Genomic DNA, 14,154 nt, shown 5'->3' with positions numbered 1-14,154 from the left:
TAATGGATGACTCGCTCCATCTCCTGAACCATAGCTTTTCAATTTGAAAAACATAAGCATTAGAGTAGTCTTTTATAATAATCCTCACATATACCTTATGTGAGTTGAAAAAGGTACAAAGAATTAAAATATCTACTTAAATTTTATTAATTTCTCAAATATAAAAATGTCTATGTCATTGTTTTTGTCAGTGAAATTTAATTATATGAAAGTTAAGGCTCTTTGTCATAATTATACATGAAAGCTGATAATAGCGTCTCAACAAATAACATTACGTGACTGTAAAATAACAAAAATGTGTGAGCTGACAAAATACAGGAAATGTTTGTAAAACTTATAAAAGGAATGTTTTAAAAATAGATATATGCATTATACTGTATGTATATACACGTATCTATGTACATTGCTCTGGACGTACTTCAGCGAAGGGTCGGGACTCTCTGTTTACGCCTTTTCTGTTCAAATTTGATGCACAAAAGTAACAGTCAGGAAACCTTGCACACAAAACCTGATTGGAAAGTAACGGTGAATATAACCATTGAAACATTCTTACTTGCTCGCTCCTGCGTGAAGGTGTTGAAGGAGTACACCAGGCTCCCGGCGATGCTGTGAGAAACAAAGATGACACAATCTGTCCTTAGACAAAAAATATCAACTCTTCAAACAGAATCAGTCAAATGCTCTGAGTCTTACCTGATGTTCAGACCTATAAAGTTTGTCCAGGTGAAAATATAATCTCCACCAAACACCATTCCAATGTAGGTCACCACAACATTCTGCAGCAATCACAGAGACAGAGAGTCACTTCACACATCTGCATTCATGACTTGGCCAATAGAGGACAGTACCGGCTTTGAATGACCCACCTTGATACAGCCCACGATGGAGGTAGTGAGCGCTGAGTTGTGCTGCGTGCACAGCATGATGGAGTACATCAATATAAAGCTGTATGACAGATGGGAGATCAATTAGACAGATGAGGGTTTATATTATTGATCTGTATATACACCAGGACGACGTTTCTCCAAGATTCCATGGATACCTGCTGTCGACCAATCATGAGCTGGTCTCAGCTGATTTTATGGCATCAAACTTCAATGATAGAGCATTTTATTTGATGTGTACTTTGATTTTTAGTTTGGTCCATGTCCCGTCCACTAACATGGAGGAGACAGGATTTATGAGGCTTTGAGCTGAGATGCCATCCATCTTTATATACAGTGATATCCATGAACAAATAATGGCAGTAGAAGTAGTACTTACCCCAGGACACAGGAGAGCACAAACTGCACAACAAACACCTGCTCGGACCATCCATCATACTCCAGCCCCTGTTCACACACACACGCACGCATGCACACACACACGCACACACACACGAAAGAGACTCTCAGGACTGACTCAAGTCATCAGAACCTAAATTATACATTAACTCATGTTAGAAAACCACATCTTACCATTTGTAAGTCCCCTGAGTAGTAAGCATAAGCCATAGTGGGGAAGATCATGATCAGAGCGTTGTAATACAGAAGCCCATATTTGCCCAGCTCCTGTGTGAACAGCAGCACACAACTCTTCAAGAAACGATGAATGAACAAGAGGCGCCATGTGCTGAGATGTGACTGCTCTGCTCACCTGAGAGTCAAGTTTCTGCTTCACATACACCCCGCTGGCCGCAGTCAGGACGTTGTTCAGCATGATGAAGACGTACCCTTCAAGGTCAAACGCTAAATCTGAGCTACAAAACCCAGAGTGAGACACGCTGCCTGGGTTTGAATATCAGCACATGGGTACAGTGTATGTGGCGCTTACCTGGCAGCGATGAAAGCACCAAAGATCATGGTGAACACGGTCATTTTCACTGACATGGAGAAAGTCTTTCTGCGAGGAGAGGAAACATTAAAAGCATTCATTCGCAAATTTAAAAACATTTCAGTTAAATTGTAAAAAAGAGGTAACATGGCGTTGCACCTACTTCAGCAAGAGTCCCTCAAACACCATGGTGAGAAAAATACTGAACCTCCTCAGAACTGTAAACATAGGTAAACTAGGGGCAGAAGAAATGATTCAGATTGAAATTTATTTTTGTTTTAAACTATATTTCATGATGATAATGTGAAATAATAGGACAAGCTCTCACTTGAGTCGCTGTGTCCCAAATAGTCCTGATATTTGATTCCCGACATACAGCAGAGGCAGTGGGAACATCTGCAACGGAAGGAAGCACAGAAAATGTTAAATATAGATTATTATTATTAATGAAGTATCAGAGCCACTTAAGGGAGGAAAAAAATCTGAGACTTTGAGAATAAGTTATAATTTTAGGCTCTATGTCATATCAGAGGGGGAATATCAGAAGATCTATCTGGCGCTTGTGTTAAAATGAAGAATGTGGAGCATCTTTTTAAATTATACTTTAGAATAAGTTTCACAAATAACAAAATACTGATAAAAATGTGATTTTTATTCTTGTAGAAGTAGATGAAAATATAAATTTAGTCTCAAAATATTGTAACTTTTTCTCATAAAATTATGACTTTATTCTGAAAATGTATTCTTTAGCTTCAATATGGCCCTGTAATACTCGGTTGTAGATTATAGTTTTGGGAACTACATTTTCTCATATAGTATCAGCTCATAGAATTCCCAGCGCACCTTGCCCGGTATACTCAGATCCATATCTGGAAATGAGATGATGCCCAACATCCTGCCCATCCTCAGAACCACGACTGTAGCCAGCATCTGCACTTATTAGAGCAGGGAGACAAAGTGGTGCACGTCAGTGTTTGTTTGGGAGCAGAGGAAAAATGTTGACTCAACTTAAGACAAACATACTTGACCGATTCCGACACATGTTGATGATGGAAACCTGTAAAACACACATGGTGAGAATGAAGAAAATGACTGAATACAAATATTTGAATCAATTCTGCCACAGTAAATAAATAAAATCAGTCAAGCTGCAGCAAATTTCACACGCTAATAAATATAAGTTTATACCTAAATATCTGGATTATTTCCATCCAGATTCATGAATTATGTAAATGTATCTGGATCTGCACCAACATTTAATGGGTTCTTCTCTAACCCAAGGTTCTTGGAAATCTGTGCAGTAGTTTTTAAATAATCCTACTAACTATCAGACAAACAGACACATGATATCTTTGGCGGAGGTGATTACTACATTTCATTAATGCTTCTTAGCTGCGAGTTAACGTCTGGTTTACTTCCTACACACTGTCTATAACCTGTGATTACACACGGTTCACAACTTTGGCCTTTTCAAGATCCTTAAGTTTTTTTCCTAACTGCGAAAGATAGAATAAAAAACTCTATACTATTATAAACAACAAGTTCCGAACCAACACAAATGCAGTAAATGTAATAAATGACTGCACAGTACTGTGTAGTATTTAGTGTTGAAGCTATGATTTTGACTGAGGTTCAGCTACTTTAATTAATAATTTAAAAAGATAAAATACTCATAACTCATGCGGATATGAACATTTGTTTTATCTTGATATAGTTTTCCAGCAACACCATAACGCATGATGTTGCATTATAAGTTTGAATTGTGATAAAGTGAGGTGAATATATGTGTTTATGAACTCAACATTAACTCAGTTAGATGGATGCGGTGTTCTTTTTTCTCTCTGAAGTTACATCCTCTTACTTTAGGCACATTTTGGTAAAAGATTCTCATGTTGTAAAAACTCTTTCACTTGGAGTTCAGCGTTTAAGCTGTTGAATTGATGATTTCACTGAAGTAAAAGATCTGAACACTGATAATGAAGGGACATGTTTGTGTTGGTAGAAAAACAAACACACACACACAAACACACACACACACACACACACAAACACGCAAACACACACTCATTGTTAGAGGAACACCAGTCATATAATAACACACATGTCGGACTTCCTCTGACTTGAACTTTGTACCTGTAGCTGCTCAGGACGCTCTTGTTGACAACGACGATGAGAAACGAGCTGACTCCATAAAACACCGCGGACAGAAGCTTCTCCGTCACCGAGGAGGAGCCGTCTGCACCGCAGCCGTCTCCCCCGGCTCCGGAGGACTCTCCCCCGGCGGACGCGTCTCTGTCTCCGGGCTCATGTCGACGTTCGCGGAGCTCAGCCATGAACTCCTGGACGTTTCAAAGGGAGATCGCGAGTCCTGCTGCGCATGCGCACACCGACACGTGACGCTGGAGTGATGGGAAGTTTTATTGGCGAAGACGAGGAAGAGGAAGGAAGTGAACTATCTTGGTTTAATGACTTAAATGAAGTGGATGTAAACATTTCATACACAGTCAATCTTATATTATTATTATTATATTATTATTCTGAGGAACCATCATATCCATAAAGTTAATGGAATAACAGTGTTTATGTATAACTTTGTCAACTACCTTGTTTCACTGAAAAACAACTAAAAGGTAGAATAAAAATCCAGCCCTTGCTTTTTTAACCTTTAGTTTTCTTTTTCATTTAAATGCATCGCTCTCCTGTTTTCTTAGGAGCTACCTCATTTATATGTTTGTAATACCAAAATGTTATCTCCACTTTTTTTCCCCTCTGGAGTTGATGTTATAGAATTCTATGGTTTGGCAGTGAGGGCCCTGAAGCTGTGGGACTGAGGAGATCAGGTCAGCAGAGTCAGCCATGTCTTGTAAGTCCCTTCTTAAGCCTTCAGTTTCCATTTCGGTTTTCACATACCGAATGATTTTATTTTGTTGATGTGACTGGTCTGTTTAATTTTGCTGCCATTGTAAGGTGCTAAGTAATATGGATTATAGTGCTTAATAACTTGAGTTAAATATAATTAAAGATGCAGACAATAACTGTCTAGCCTTTTCCTTTGTTTTCCTCCCTTTTACCCGTTATCCCTAGGTGTTGTATGTTGTGAATTGAGTAAATTAAAGGTCAGTTGATTCAATTCTCAAATCTGTCAGTATATTAGCTATAAGTCCATGACAACAGTCTGAGAGTGAATCCCACCTTCTTTAAGGTTATAGCGTTCAGGATTTGGTGGATCTGTTCTAGTTGTTTAGTTAATTTATCCAACTAATTTTATATTTAACAGATATAATGGATATACCTGATGGTAGCTTCACAGTCCATTAAGCTGAGTCAACATCACAGATGAAGGTTTATTGCAGGGCTCCCTAAAAACTGTAAATGAGTAAATCAAACCTATCTGCAGTGCTTACGTCTCACTCAAATCCATATAGGATAAACAGGGAATACTGCAGGCCTGAAACACACCACCACCTCAGTGCGTTAGAGCCAATGAAGAGTCATCAGCATTGTTTACACCTTTAAAATTCACAGTTTGGATTTTAAAACACCCGACAGCCACTGGCAAAGTACATGTAACACCTCTAAAGCGATTTATTAGAACAGGGATGTTTGCAAGAGAAACTTTCGCCGTCACGTGGCTCAAACAGTCGCACGAGAAAACTGTCGCAGTCGTCTGTATCAGTGCATCACCAGTGAGTCACTGCAACGCACAGCATGTAAAGCTTGTAACTCACTCCCTAATGCCTTCAGTACAACCCCCCCCCCAAAAAAAATGTGGAATACCCACTTCATAAAAAGAAGAAAACAAAAAAGCTCACTGGAAGTGGCTGACACAGGTGGCTGCAAGCAACATTACCGTACAATACATTCTGTAGCTCGTGATTGCTCCACGATGACAGCGGACATTTCTTTCAGACAAATTATGCATTGGTGCTGCTGCACTGATAAAATACCCAAAAATAAAATAAAACAGCAATTATGTTTCACAGAAGGAAAAAGGGGGAAAAAAAACAATCTTCAGAAGATTGTTGCTGATAAAACCAAGTGCTTTTAGATCTGAAAATATATTACAGATACTCTAAGAGCTAGATATGTCCACAGTCTATCGTTCTCGCATAGATTTCAACAATCACTTTTCAAAACACAGTTTGAACTACTTCAGGCCAGAACGTGCAGTCTACTGTTGGAGAATGGCAAGTTCTTAGCGGAGGAATACTTAAAATTCTAAGTTACCAGCTGTCAAATTCACACATTCAGCCTCACACTCTTCAATACATTCACACTCACACACGCAAACAAACGCAATCACAAACATTCTTAACAACAAAATACAATATTTGCTTAGTGGTCCTGAAGTTACAAGTAGTACAGTCTGTATGACCTAAGAGGACCAGCCTAAAGATATACATTGGGCCCTGGGACACCCTGAAAACACAGGTAGCACATCTGGATCAGGGGATACAAAGCATTACTAACCACTGGTCCACCAAAAAAAGGCAAGCTATCAAAAAATAAAATAAAACAGGAAAAGGCATTTACTTCCACTGCACAACAAGCTGAAAAATACCAAGCTTTAGTAGGAAGTCTCTTTGCCTGGTTACCCATCCTGAACTCGTGCCTCGCAAACAGGTGGGTAGTCAGGATCAGAGCAATTACACTTTATATGCAAGTTAAGCCATACTTCAGATATCTAGTACAAGTTTCCTATGTAGTGAATTGCTACCACATCAGTGTGTATTTACTGGAAAACAAAACTCCAGTAGAAAGTCTTTTTCTAAGATGACCCCGTAATACTGAGCTAAAGTCAAGAGGAGAAAAAAAAGCACAAAAGCTTCAGGGGGAGGAGATACACACACTTCAACCTAATCGCAGAAATGCATAAATTCATAAATTCAAGCAGCACAAAGAAATTATCAATGACGTATGCATAATCTCTGAAAAAAAGAACAAGTATGAAAACATCCCTGCTTTCATGTTCCTAAATACAAAACTTCAGTGTAACAAGAGGTCCTTTTTCCGCCTTTTTTGTCTTTTGTTCTCCTTTAAAACGGGTAAAATTTTAGTCCTCTGGTGGTGGGGATGGTATGGGATGACAGTCTTTTTTTTTTCGTCATTAAAATCTTTTTTTTTTTTCTGTTTTCTTATATACTTGGAAGATGTGGTAAGCATGCAAGCCTCGTAGAGGAGGGGCCCCTGAAGGGCTGATGGGTGGGCCGGTGGTGGAAAATGAGCCCCTAGGCCAGAGCTGGGAAGGCCTCAGGATCATCCACGTTGGGGACTGACACGCCACTCGCCTGGAGGGAGACACAAGAACCAGGACAAGGTTAACTGTGATTATTCATCAGTAAAGCTGCTATAATCAGTCAATCAAGGGTTTTATTTTAACAATGGATCATTTTACAAAGTGTGTGTGAAGGCTGATGAACCCAAAGACAATTTACTGTCAACTCAGTTTCAAACAGTTTCCCTGTTACGTCTAATAATAATACTTGTATTACTTGTTACTTTTAAATCTTATTGATTACATAAAGAAAATATGTTTACAACAAAGCCCCTTTATTGTTGCTTAGTGTCTTAATATAAAGGAGCCATATAAATATGATTTTTATACAACACTGACACTATGACACTGCTGGTAAAACTCATGCATTATTCTCGAATGGTAACGTGCAGTAACTTGGTTGTGAATTCTTGTGCAGGGGAAAATAACTGAATGTCAAGAATCAGTAAACCATGGCTAAATGTGTGATGTGCAAAAACAAATATACTCCATCATATACAGTGTATGACTGCAAAAAATTCCACTCCATCTTATTTTTAGAACATGATTTGGGGCCTCTGATATTAGTTTGCATAAAATGTACACAGTGAATTTCAAGATATAATAGTAGACGGAAGTTTGGTGCAAAAAGGAAGCAGAGAGTGAAGTTTAACATCCTTACTCTGAACATTTGCTTTAGCGTCATTTACTGTCCATTATCTTTTCTATTATATTATTGTGTTCTACATCTACAGTTTCCTACAGTTGCCAGGCTCATTGTGTCTCACCCCTGCCTCCTCCAGCTCTACACTGATCTGATACGGGGCCTGTCAACAAGTTGAACTTCCTGCAACATTTCTCCGCAGGGTTGCTTCCGGTACAGGCGAAACTCTCTAACAGGAAATGCTCACTTACAGGAGCCGAGCAGGCAAACTGCTCTGCCTCTGTGGAATCTGACGGGAAATACATCAAAGTGAGGCAAACCTTAAAAGCCTGTGAGTCTAAATTAGCATTTGCTGATAGCGTTTATTACTTGACAGTTTTACACTATAAATATCTGATCCACACAAAAAACACCACTGTCATGAGGTCAGTCGGTTTTCCACAGTGGAGCATGTGTTTACTGGTCTGTTATTTCAGGGATTTAGTTTTCTGCGTCAGTGATTTTACAGCCTGTTCAGTGAGTGAGCTGAATCTTTTGTGCGGGACACTAAACCTTTGTTGTTGTTAGCGGCTTTCATTGTTACCTTTTCGGACCGTCCTCCCCCGCGTGCCGTCCTGCTGCCTCCCCCGCCGCGGCCTCCCCTGCCTCCGCGCGCTCCCCCGCGCCCGCGGCCGGGGCGACCCAGGTCTCCAAAGTTGATCTCCAGCTGGGATGTGATGTCGTTGGCTGGTTTGCGGAAATGGTGGTCGCTGGACTCGTCGGTGGGGCCGGGTTGCTGCCAAGAGAAGATGTAGAAGTACGTTAGGAGATGGCTTTCCATTTGTTTTTATTTAGTAATGTGAGTGAACATGAGTTATATCTTTTAGAGTGTATCGTTTAGTACAAAATCTTTAGATTCTTTATTTCCTCCACCCAAAATGGAATCAATTCTAATATAATCTTAATATTAGAAAAAACAAAACAATGTACACCCTGAATGTTTTTATGAACTGTGTGGATGAATGAGCAGTGTGACAGCTGCAGGCACCTTCTGGTATATTGGTTGAGCTTCTGCTTCCATCTCTGGGGTGTCAATCAAAGCACCGACAGGCCTCTGAAAATTGATCGTGAGAAACATGAGTGCAGGAGTATTTGCACGTGTGATGTCATATCAGCTTGTAAGAATTACAAAGTGAAACACAAAAACCTTTTATTTTATCTGTTCACAACTTTCTACATTTTCAAAACTCCTATTTCCTGTTTTCTTTCCCTTCCTTGCTTGAAAATGTAAATAACCACAAATGAAGTATGTGGAATAATATGAACTTTGTAAAAGACTAGAGGACATTTCTGGTCATAGTAAAAATAATTGAAGAAAAACCACAACACACCTCCATACATACATCTTCACTCTTGGACTTGTGCAGCACGTATCCTTTCTTCCACTGGCTGTCAGCGCCCTCGTTGGGCTTACGGATGTTAAACTCCACCTTGGTGCGCTCCTTGTCCTGCATGGCCTTCCACTCGTCCAGGGTCATTTCTTTAGGGCCTTCGTTTTTCACCTCTTCCACCTCGTTCTCCCTGGAAAGCCAGCACACAACAATGCAGCAAATTTAGACTTCAAGCCACAGATCCTCTTAGCTCTATACCTGCTCTAATCCCAGGTCAGTAACAATGTTTATCCCAATTACACCACAGCTGTGTGAGGAGAATGCGGAACAGTTTGTGACAAAGAACGTCTTAAAAATACTGAAGGAAAATATCACATTGTGCTGATTGTGCTCTGCAGCTGCAATCTACCTTTCCTGGCTTTTACTTGAACAGATGCTATTCCTTTCCTGAACATCAAAATATCACCCGACAACTGAGACTGTGACAGAAGTGCATGCTCACTTGTTCTCAGAGCCGGCAGGTGCAGTTTCCTCTCCCTCTGGGGTCGTCTCCGGGGCGGCAGTCTGTTCAGTCTCACTGGGAACAAAGTCACACAGGCACCTTGTCAATAGAGATTATTTGACGTGATTTAGCATATGAACACTACAGATGTAGTGATTTAATAATGGTGAAACAACAGATAAGACTTGAATGTATCTTTTGTATCTCGATTCTCACTGACTCAACTTATCACGATTAGCAGTACAATCAAATGTGTTGACAATGTTAAAATGGTATTGACCCAAACTGAAGATGTTTTTTTATCAAGTTTAAATTTATATCATCAATAAAAATTATAATATAGCACCAAAAACGTGTCCAATGTGCAACATTAACATTGAAGAAGGAAGTATTAAACTAAAGGGAAGTGGTTTTTTAGAAAACTTCCCAATAAGTAAATCAAATGGGTATTTAAGTTATTGTGGGTAAGAAAAACACACCCGTACGTAAACAAATCCAATGTCAGATGCTGATGACATAAAACAAGCGCAGCAGAGGAAAGGTTTCCACCTTGATGCATTAAGTGCAGATGTCAACCACAAATGTCTGAGACTCAGGAAAATAACATTTTGTGAAACACTTTGAGAAACAGCTCTGACGAGGACATCTAATAGATTCCATCATGTTTTTCTTAACACTGAAAGAGGTGGCGAAGCAATTTACACCCCTTCTCCTGTTTGTATGTGCAGCTTAGCTGTAAATATTTAAAGTGTGGTTTTCTAAAGCATCACGTTACCTCACACCCAACAACAACTATGATGAGCAAGAAAAGAGATCCAGGTTTGGCAGTCGAGTCGCTGGGGCTGCAATCTTCTGTTCAAACCCAACCGAGCCCAATGTTTTCCTCGATGACAGGCACGTGTGGTGTAAAAAAATCCAGCAGGTAGCCTAGCCAACATAACCAAACCCGACCCAAACATTACAAATATTTTTGTTCAAACCCAGCCTGGGTGTCCACACTCTAATCATCAGGTAACTGAATCTGAAAAAAGTGGTGCATCATGAGTTAAAAACTTTACCGGGACCAAACACACTGAGAAAAGTCTGGGCTCATTTCAGATGTGCCTCATTATTGTCCCGACAGCGCACAGCTCAGACAAACAGGCCTTGGGTTTGGGAACGCTCACCTCACTTCTTCCTTCACGTTGCCCCAGTTGTGTGAGCCGGAGCCACTGCGCTTCTCCTCAGTCTTCTGATTGCTGCTGAGAACAGACAGGAGGACACACACACAGTGATGGGATGCTCTATGACACAGGCCACAATGGGAGGAAATCTAACAACAACAACTCTTTAGTCTGTAGTGAAATGTAGGTTAGTGACTGCTGCTCAATGTAAGGCTTGACTCTGCAGAGGTCAGCGAGTCTTCGTGTCAAAATAGAACAAAGTTTGTGAACAGTGTGATTTTGTGAACTTGAAGTTAATCAAGAAAGAAACTCCAGCAAATAAAATAGTTTGTTGAGAAGTCATTTCTATTTTTAGACTCTCTGCTCTAAGTTCAGGACTGACTCACGATTTGTCACTGCCGCTGTGTCGCTCAAAGTCTCGTTTCCCACGGGAGTCGAAGCCGTCTCCTCGGCCCATGCCCCGTCCTCTTCCACCACGCCCACCCCGGCCGCCACCACGCCCTCTCGGGGGCCGGTCTCCAGAAGGCCTGCTGGACACAGAAGCGCATGTTAATTTATTCCCTGCAACCATAAGTGGACGGCTCAAAGCACGTCATGTTCACACCTGGTGTTAGATTGCATCTCGGGTGCCTGCTTGAGATCTCACTTCTCCGCTCTGTGTGCAAATAAGCATGTACAGCATTTCTGTTTGAAAAAAGCAAATGTGTTAATGTTTGTAGTCTGACTATGACACTTGGGTCTTTTGTCAATGTCAATAAATCAATGTCCAATTCCCAATGAAAACGCTGGGTAGTGAGTACGCACATCTATGAACCAATAACATCACTAACACTTCCATATAGGGTTCGTAGCATATAGCTGTTATATATATATATATATATTTTTTTTTTATTCATGTTTTTAAATGCAAAGTATTGGATCAGTGTTCTGCATCAGCCCATATAGGAATTTTTAGTAAGGGAAAAATGGTATCAAGCATCTCTTATATTTAGAAAGTTGGGTCAGACAACGTCAGTGTTAAGTTCATACTTTCAAGAGAATGTGGCCACATGCGTCCCAGAAAGTGATTCGATCTCAAATGTGCCTGCAATGCATCTTGGGTATATTCACACCTGTACACGTCTGATCAGATAACCTGAGATGCAGGTTAATGCCTGTTGTGCTCAGGCCAAAGAGACACTATATTAACAAGTGTGTAAACACACTGTTATCTGCAGCGGGGATCTGCACTTTTTGTAAACACACACTTGAGGTTGCTCTTGATGACACAAGTGTCAAAGATCAGTCCAGCATCAAAACCATGCAGTTCACTGATGGCTGCGCTGTCGAGGTTAAGTGAGTTCAGATCAAATTGACACTTAACTTCTTGCACACAGCTTCACACTGATCCTGTGATGGCACCAGACAGCCTAGTGCTCATCAACATGTTTAAATATGCGCTTCATCATTTATCACAGCTACCCACTTGTCCACTGAGAACTCGCCAGCTCCCTCGGGCTTGTCCTCGGCGGGCTTCTCGAAGCGGCGCTCTCGGGGAGGTCTCCTGTCCGGCCTCTTGTCTCCGGGTCGCCCTTCGCCCTGGCCGCCCTGGTGCTGGGAACCTGGCTGGCCCTGCTGGTCCGGTCTCCTGCCCACCCGCCTGATTCCTGCAAAACAGGAGCAGAAGTTGAAAAGGAGTAAACTCAAGAGTTACAGTCGTGCTTACTGTTCCACACAGGAACTTTGATGGAAAGGAGCAGTTTAAGCTCCTGGTGTACTGAGGTCACCTCTCAGCAGCTGCTAATGCTCTCCGTTCAGTGGGTCTGTCCATCACTTTTAGTTAAACCCTCTGTGCTCAGCAAATAGCATTCACAGTGAGATGACACCATCACAACAAACAGAGCGGCCCGATCTGTTCGCTCTGTCCAGTTCACAGGTGAATATCCTGCACAGCTCTGAGAAGCCTGCAGCCGGTGCACGGAGCATCCTCCAGCAGATCCTCCAGCAGACAGTAACACAACACTACACCTTCCTCTCCAGTGGAAACCATTTCTGCGACACAACACTGGCTCGGTCTGCACAGAGGACACCACCGGAGCTTCACGGTGACGCTGCTGACACCAGCCCGTCTGTGTCCTCAGCCTGTGAGGACGGACCGGTGTGTCCTCTACTCGCAGCAGGACAGGGTCCATGTTGCCCTCACGCTGTGTTTGGCTCGGACCAGCTAAGTACCGCAGCTAACGGGGCTGCACAGGACAGACCCAGATAAACACAGAGGCAGCGGGGAGGGGACGCTCACCTTCTTTCTTCAGGGGGACAGGGGGCTGGCTCTCCTCCTTCTTGTCCAGCAGCGGGTTCTTCCGGTCCTTCTGTGACTCCTTCTTCGGCTGCTTGGCTGCCTGCGCCGCGGTCTTGTTGGACCCCGCAGCGGCCCCCTCCTTCTTCTTGTTTTCGGCGGCCTTCAGGATCTCGAACGGGTCCGACTCGTCGTCCAATAGCTGGTCGAACCGGTTGGTCACGACGCAGCCGAAGCCTTCCTGCAGGTGTCCGGGCATGATGGCGCCCCTTCAGCGGGATTCACCTCCGATTCTACGAGGCTTGATGCGAACGAATCGCGGGATGCGGCCACAAGATGGCTGGGAGAGCTGCCCCTTCTCTTCCGGTGCGAGCACCATCCGGGACACCGCGCCGCGCGCACCAATGTGAGCACGCGGCGGCCGCGATGTTTTTATTGACATTATGTAAGTGTCATGTCCTCCTGCTGTAATCCTGCTTTAATACGGCACTGGATGTTACACAGGAGGGAGCACCTCAGTGGATCCAACTTCAGACTGATGGGTCTGCAGGACACAAGCCTCTGATTTATATAAAACACTTAATACTGCAGGGAACAGAAATGAACATGCATGTTAATAAATATTCCATGTTTGTCTCACAGCTGAACACAGACGTCAACAGGAGACACTATATATATATATATATATATATCTGCACTGCTTCCAGTGGATGTGACATTGTGTCTGCAGGAAACAAGCCTCTGTTTTATATAAAGCACATGATACTGTAGGAAACAACAGGCTATGACATAAATGAACATGCATGCAATTAAATAAATGTTCCATGATTATCTTACAGGAGAACACAGAGACAATATATATATTGCTTACTGTTTCTCACAGCTACTTCTTCAGAAACATCACTGAAGAAGTTCAATCCTGATGAATAAAATTACCTCAAGAGACAAAACACACCTGCTCTGGCTGACTCACATTGTGAAGAGGCCTGGCTCTGAGATGCAAACAAGTAAAAACAAAATATGACCTGGTGTCCTGCTAACGTACACTTCTAAACTTCTCAGCCTGTAGATTTAAACACAGCTTTTATTATGACTTAACCTCAGTGTCTGTTCC

The 14,154-nt window shown here is 42.0% G+C and overlaps 2 protein-coding genes across 9 annotated transcripts; both read right to left on the bottom strand.

Moving 5' to 3' along the window:
- Positions 1-123: 123 nt before the first annotated feature.
- Positions 124-4,214, bottom strand: LOC109644310 (nucleotide sugar transporter SLC35D1-like). The gene is made up of 13 exons (XM_020109665.2): positions 3,946-4,214; positions 2,836-2,869; positions 2,656-2,742; positions 2,141-2,208; positions 1,976-2,047; positions 1,813-1,881; positions 1,636-1,738; positions 1,458-1,550; positions 1,264-1,331; positions 867-945; positions 694-776; positions 554-606; positions 124-455 (listed from the first exon to the last, which is right to left on the bottom strand). Exons 1-13 carry the CDS (start codon positions 4,143-4,145, stop codon positions 445-447), a joined length of 1,020 nt encoding a protein of 339 aa, XP_019965224.2. The 5' UTR covers positions 4,146-4,214; the 3' UTR covers positions 124-444.
- A 928-nt stretch (positions 4,215-5,142) lies between these two features.
- Positions 5,143-13,566, bottom strand: LOC109644370 (SERPINE1 mRNA-binding protein 1-like). 8 transcript variants are annotated; one of them, XM_069511870.1, is made up of 9 exons: positions 13,044-13,566; positions 12,231-12,411; positions 11,152-11,295; positions 10,769-10,840; positions 9,603-9,677; positions 9,113-9,290; positions 8,758-8,823; positions 8,314-8,505; positions 5,143-7,100 (listed from the first exon to the last, which is right to left on the bottom strand). In XM_069511870.1, exons 1-9 carry the CDS (start codon positions 13,297-13,299, stop codon positions 7,041-7,043), a joined length of 1,224 nt encoding a protein of 407 aa, XP_069367971.1. In that variant the 5' UTR covers positions 13,300-13,566; the 3' UTR covers positions 5,143-7,040. The 8 variants fall into 8 exon arrangements, with proteins under 8 accessions (XP_069367971.1, XP_069367969.1, XP_069367972.1 ...); XM_069511868.1 differs by having other exon boundaries at positions 10,769-10,843; positions 13,044-13,564; XM_069511871.1 differs by having other exon boundaries at positions 11,152-11,292; positions 13,044-13,549.
- Positions 13,567-14,154: the final 588 nt, after the last annotated feature.

Source organism: Paralichthys olivaceus, chromosome 16, assembly GCF_024713975.1.
Source record: "Paralichthys olivaceus isolate ysfri-2021 chromosome 16, ASM2471397v2, whole genome shotgun sequence".
In the NCBI taxonomy this organism is placed as follows: Eukaryota; Metazoa; Chordata; class Actinopteri; order Pleuronectiformes; family Paralichthyidae; genus Paralichthys; species Paralichthys olivaceus.
The sequence above is the reverse complement of the archived record's forward strand: the minus strand, read 5'-3'. Positions and strand labels throughout refer to the sequence as shown.

Coding starts and splice junctions, on each gene's coding strand:
- LOC109644370 (XM_069511864.1), bottom strand. CDS start 13,299: ATGCCCGGACACCTGCAGGAAGGCTTCGGCTGCGTCGTGACCAACCGG. Junction 10,844..11,151: donor CACAGCGGCAGTGACAAATC/GTGAGTCAGTCC, acceptor GTCTGTTCTCAG/CAGCAATCAGAAGACTGAGG. Junction 7,101..8,313: donor GGGGAGGACGGTCCGAAAAG/GTAACAATGAAA, acceptor GTCTCCCTCCAG/GCGAGTGGCGTGTCAGTCCC.
- LOC109644310 (XM_020109665.2), bottom strand. CDS start 4,145: ATGGCTGAGCTCCGCGAACGTCGACATGAGCCCGGAGACAGAGACGCG. Junction 2,209..2,655: donor ATCTGAGTATACCGGGCAAG/GTGCGCTGGGAA, acceptor CTTCCGTTGCAG/ATGTTCCCACTGCCTCTGCT. Junction 1,882..1,975: donor TTTGAGGGACTCTTGCTGAA/GTAGGTGCAACG, acceptor CTCTCCTCGCAG/AAAGACTTTCTCCATGTCAG.